This window comes from Phoenix dactylifera, unplaced genomic scaffold, assembly GCF_009389715.1.
Source record: "Phoenix dactylifera cultivar Barhee BC4 unplaced genomic scaffold, palm_55x_up_171113_PBpolish2nd_filt_p 000895F, whole genome shotgun sequence".
NCBI lineage: Eukaryota > Viridiplantae > Streptophyta > Magnoliopsida > Arecales > Arecaceae > Phoenix > Phoenix dactylifera.
In genome coordinates this window covers 24299-29424 of record NW_024068257.1, presented here as the reverse complement: position 1 = coordinate 29424, position 5126 = coordinate 24299, and the positions used below count along the sequence as shown (strand labels likewise).

The following is a 5126-nucleotide window of genomic DNA, read 5'->3' as shown; positions in this document are numbered from 1 at the left end:
TAGAAGATGTTATATTATTTGACATTGCTGTTTCTACAGCAGAGTTGTAGGTTGCAAGAGAAAATATGTCATATGCCACTAAAGTTTTAAAGGCTTTATATATTGTTTTAAAAGAGGACTCTTTGATAGTTATAAGATGGCTTTCTGGTTCGACTACTTCAGACACCAATATCCGTCCTTTGTATCAGGATTGTTGGAAAATGGTAGCAGCTCTTTAACCTTTTGAAATATGAGTATAGAGAAGCTAATAATGCAACAGACTGGATGGCATCATATGTTGTTAATTATGCAGAATTTGCGTTGGGGATAGTTGTGATAAATATTTCTTCGAAGTTGCCATTTATTTTATTTTTTGGTGGTTATGGATGTATTTATTTTAAATTGGTTTGATATATTTAATATTTTTTTAAGAAAAACTTGGCTGTGATGTGAATTGCTGATGGCGATAACAAAAAATAAAAACAAGGCTGTGATGTCATGTGACTTGCTGGTGGCAACCTGTATCTGCATGGATTAATACGAGAGAAAAGTTACATGCCACACACCTGGAACAAAATAAAAAAATAATAAAAAAAAGTGTGCTTTTGGCTATCATAAACGGGGTTCCGCTTCGTCTCCTCGTATTAGTGTCATTTGCCAGATTGTGTCCCTTAATGTGTTATTTTATTTAGGAACCACCTCCCATTCATGTGTTATTTTATTTAGGAAACACCAGCCATTTATTTCTTCGAGGTTAACTTTAGCTATAGTCTGCTAAGATGAAATAATTTAGATAGAGTAAGTTTTGTTATTAGAAGTATGAGCAGTATATTAATTATAGCAGGCGATATCACTACAGAAAAATACATCTTTTCCGACGTTTTTTATGACCTTTACCGACGCTTATAAGCGTCGGTTAAAGTTTGACCGACGCTAAACGAAGCGTCGCAGAAGCGTCGGCGATACCTGAGTGGGAAAAGTTTTTTCCGACGCTTTCGGAAAGCGTCGTGAAAGATCAGTTTTTAGCGACGCTTTTAAGCGTCGCTAAAAGCCTCAAAGCCGACGTTTATAAGCGTCGGCTAATGTATTTAATTTTTTAAAAAAAATTATTTTCTGCAGCATCCCTATTCCTTCTTACATCAGAGATCCAGTTTGGCTCATCTACGCTATCAATTCTGGACAACATCAACTCTTCGAATTTTTTTTTTCCGGACAACTTCTAGGCATCAGTAAACAAAAGTAAAAAGGAAATCAAGAACTCCAACAGTAAGAAGGAAATCAAGAACTCCAACAGTAAGAAGGAAACAAGTAAGAGAGGGACAACATCTTCTTGCATTACTCCCAGGCACCGATTTTCTTCAAGAAAATATGTGATAATTAAGGCAAAGGGACAATAACCATGCACATAAAACTTTATTTAAGAAAGAAAAGAAAAAAAAAATACCAAGAGGTGGCCATCGAGACCTTTCTTGAACCCTTCCTGCGAACAAAATGGAGAAGCCAGAGAACAAAATGGAGACGGTCAATTAAAAAAGAAGAAAAGAGGGGCAGAAAAAAATGATATACCTCTATGATTCAAAATCTGATTCATGGGACTCGGCCTTTGTCCTTTCTTTTTAGAGTATATATTGAAATATTTCGCCATTACCTGAGGAAAAAAAGAAGAAAAAGTGAAAGCAAAAGGGGAAAAATAAGAAAAGGAGAAGGAGAAGCAGGATTTTGAATCAGGAGAGGTATATCTCCCGGTGAAGGAGAAGGAGAAGGCTTTTACCTGGTGAAGGAGAAGGGTTTCAGGAGAGGAAAGACAAGAAGAGGACTCCCGGTGGATTGATGTCGGCGCTAGAGGGAGGCGGAGAGGAGAAGAAAAAAATTAGGGCATCAATCGAGAGGGGGCTGATATTTAAATGGATTTGGCCTCCGACGACGCTTATAAGCGTCGTTGTAGGTCCAAACTTTAGACGACGCTTTTAAGCGTCGTTGATTTCGAAGCTTTTCCGACGCTTTTTAAAAGCGTCGGTAAAGTTTGGCGCTGAACCAAAATTTTCCGACGCTTCTCCCTAGCGTCGGGAAAAAAGCGTCGGAAAATCTCCTTTTTCTTGTAGTGTGTTATATTGTTTGACATTGCTGTTTTTATAGCAGAATTGTAGGCTGCATGAGAAAATATATCGTATGCTACTAAAATTTTAAAGGCTTTAAATATTGTTCTAAAGAGAACTCTTTGATAGTTATTAGGGTTCGACTACTTCAGACACCAATGTCCGTCATTTGTGCTAGGATTGTTGAAAAATGGTAGCAGCTCTTCAATTTTTTGAAGTAAAATATAAATATAAAGGAGCTAAGAATGCAACACATTGGATGGCATCGTATGTTATTGATTATACAGAATCTGCATTTTGGATGGTTGTGATTGATATTTCTTCAATATTGTTATTTATTTTATTTTTTTATTGTCATGGATGTATTTATCTTAAATTGGTTTGACATATTTAATAATTTTTTAAAAAACTTGACAATGATGTGACTTGCTGATGGCGATAAAAAAAAATAAAAGCTTGGCTGTGATATCATGTGACTCGCTGATGACGATCTGTATCTTACCTAATTAATACGAGAGAAAAATCACATGCGCACACGTCTAAAAAATAAAAAAATAATTAAAAAAAAGGTGCTTTTGGCTGTGATAAAGGGGCTTCAGCTTCGTCTCCTCGCCGCAAGAGGTAATCCAATTGTCATCAATCCAAATAGCAATAGCAGTGGAAGTTAATGGCGGAATTCCCCTCGAACGTGAATCACGTTCATGGTCGGCCCCTCGAACGTGAATCACGAGCAACTAGTAGCGGAGGCTGATGACGATATGTATCTACGATCTACCTGATTAATTAATACGAGAGAAAAGTCCCATGCCGCACACCTGGAAAAAAAAATAAAAATAATAATTAAAAAAAGGTGCTTTTGGCTGTTCTAAAGGGGCTTCAGCTTCGTCTCCTCGCCGCAAGAGGTAATCAAATTGTCATCAATCCAAATAGCAATAGCTGTGGAAGTTAATGGCGGAATTCCCCAAGGACCAGCGCATGGTTGGCGCCTCGAACGTGAATCGAAGACCACCACTGGTGGAGGTGTTCTCGGTGCGCGTCGACGATATCAACGGAGAGGACCCGGGCCACGTCTACGGCACGATCGCAGTCACGGACGAGGTGGGTCCGCAAAACCTCTACAATCGCCAATGGGACGACCCCGAATCCATCCGCCCGGGCCACAATGTTCTGCTCACCGGCCCATCTCGAGTCATCACGGCCGATGGGGACGTCACCATCGATGTGCATCTCATGGCTCGGGAGGATAAAGTGTCTCAGGGCAAAGAAGTCAGCCGCGGGCAGATCTGGTGGAACCATTCCGACGCCAGTCACATCACCGATAAGGCCTTAACCCAAAAGGTTCCTGGCCTGCATGGTTCGGCGACGGTGACCTACGCGGTGCTGACCAGTGCGGCGGAGGCCGTTGTGGAGGTCGTGCTCATAGATGCAGGCGGGAAGGACCGCGCCAATGTTTATGGAGTGATTAAAGCTCGCAATGGCATAGGTGAGAGCGAGCTCTTCCGGAAGGGGTCGAGCGAGCCCGCGGATGTACGTCCTTGGCAGCTCATCCGGCTGTCGAGATCCGTAGTAGCTGTGCCGTTGAACTCCTTCCTCGTAGTCATGGCGGATCTGTGTGGCAGCGATATTGGTGAGATTGCCAACGGCTTCGCAGCGTTCCTTCCTCAGCAGACGGGCACGTTTGAGCAGAACATCCCAAGGAAAGCACGGTGCGATCTGTGTGAAGGTCACTTGGAATCGAGATATCTAAAGCCATGCGCTGCTACTGATAGGATGCGTAGTCTTGTGTTGGACTTGGATCCGATCGTTTTGTGTTATTTCCATGTTACGTTCCTACTTGTCTCGGCTACTTCCTAAGCGTGATTATGTGTCTTACATAGTCGTCTGTACTACTTCCCTAGCGTGATTATGTGTGTTACCTAGTCGTCTGTACTACTTCCTAAGCGTGATTATGTATGTTACCTGTACCAAAAAAAAAAAAAAAAAAAAAAAAAAACATGATTATATATTATGAATGAATAAAACCTAATTATATAATAAAAAGATGTACTTGTACTATCCTTTCTGCTCGCCATCGTATTAGATCGATGCATAGAGAAGAAAGAAACTCGAGATTGGGTGATGAACATGGAAAAAAAGAAGAAGAAGAAAATAAAGCTTCAGAGTTGAACCTTGAAATTTTGAAACTTCTTGGAAGCTATTGATCGACATGCTTGCATCCGCAAGAAATTCAACCAAACAAATTATATGTCATCTTTCTTTTCTGCTATTCTTCAACAATTAGATAGGTCATATAACTAAATTTGCAAGAAGACATTAAAATCGAGACCATGGGACCGAATTTTCCATTGACACAAACAAGAAAACAAGAGAACAAGTTCCTTTTTTGAAATTACTGTCCTTTCTACTAATGCATTTTTACACAACAATGGATTAGGCAGTGGTGATACTAGAGCATCTACTAGTTCCATGTAATATTTCAAAAAAAAAAAAGCATTAACATCCAATTAAAGCAATCCGAGGACATTGTCGCAAAAATTTTGAAGGTCTATACATCATATCTTTTTCTAATCATTTATTTAATTCAAAAATAAAAAAAAATGCTGACACTAATCTATTATCACTTAGCCCACAATCTTCATCTGATTTACTCTTCGACATCTAATAAAAGAATAAGAAGGGTGAGCTATAGCTTAGTCAGATACTTCTACGTCTCTAGTTGAATCAAGCATAATAATGAAATACTAGAAAAACTCAAATATTATTTGAATGTATAAAGGAAATAACTATTCCAAGATTAGTAGTAAAATCTTCATACTTGGCTTACATACATATGTATATATAGCAACTAAGTAGTTAGCTTTTAGAAGACGAGGTTTAAATATACAACTCAGAAATTGCTCTACCATACAAGACCATCTATAAATACATTAACTTTAGTCTTAGTGACTGTGACCACGATAAGCTTATGATATTGAGGGTTACATTTTGCCTACAATTTGAAAAAGATAAAGGTAAAAGGAGAGGATGAAGCTCGGCTTAGGGTTGAATGAC

General features: G+C 39.2%; 1 protein-coding gene across 1 annotated transcript; it reads left to right on the top strand.

Moving 5' to 3' along the window:
- The first annotated feature begins 2969 nt into the window (after window positions 1-2969).
- Window positions 2970-4041, top strand: LOC120107543. Its single transcript, XM_039120853.1, has one exon. The coding sequence runs from the start codon at window positions 3024-3026 to the stop codon at window positions 3927-3929; it is 906 nt and encodes a 301-aa protein (XP_038976781.1). The 5' UTR covers window positions 2970-3023; the 3' UTR covers window positions 3930-4041.
- Window positions 4042-5126: the final 1085 nt, after the last annotated feature.

Bases quoted from the DNA above. Each gene is read 5' to 3' on its own strand.
- LOC120107543 (XM_039120853.1), top strand. From the start codon at position 3,024: ATGGCGGAATTCCCCAAGGACCAGCGCATGGTTGGCGCCTCGAACGTG.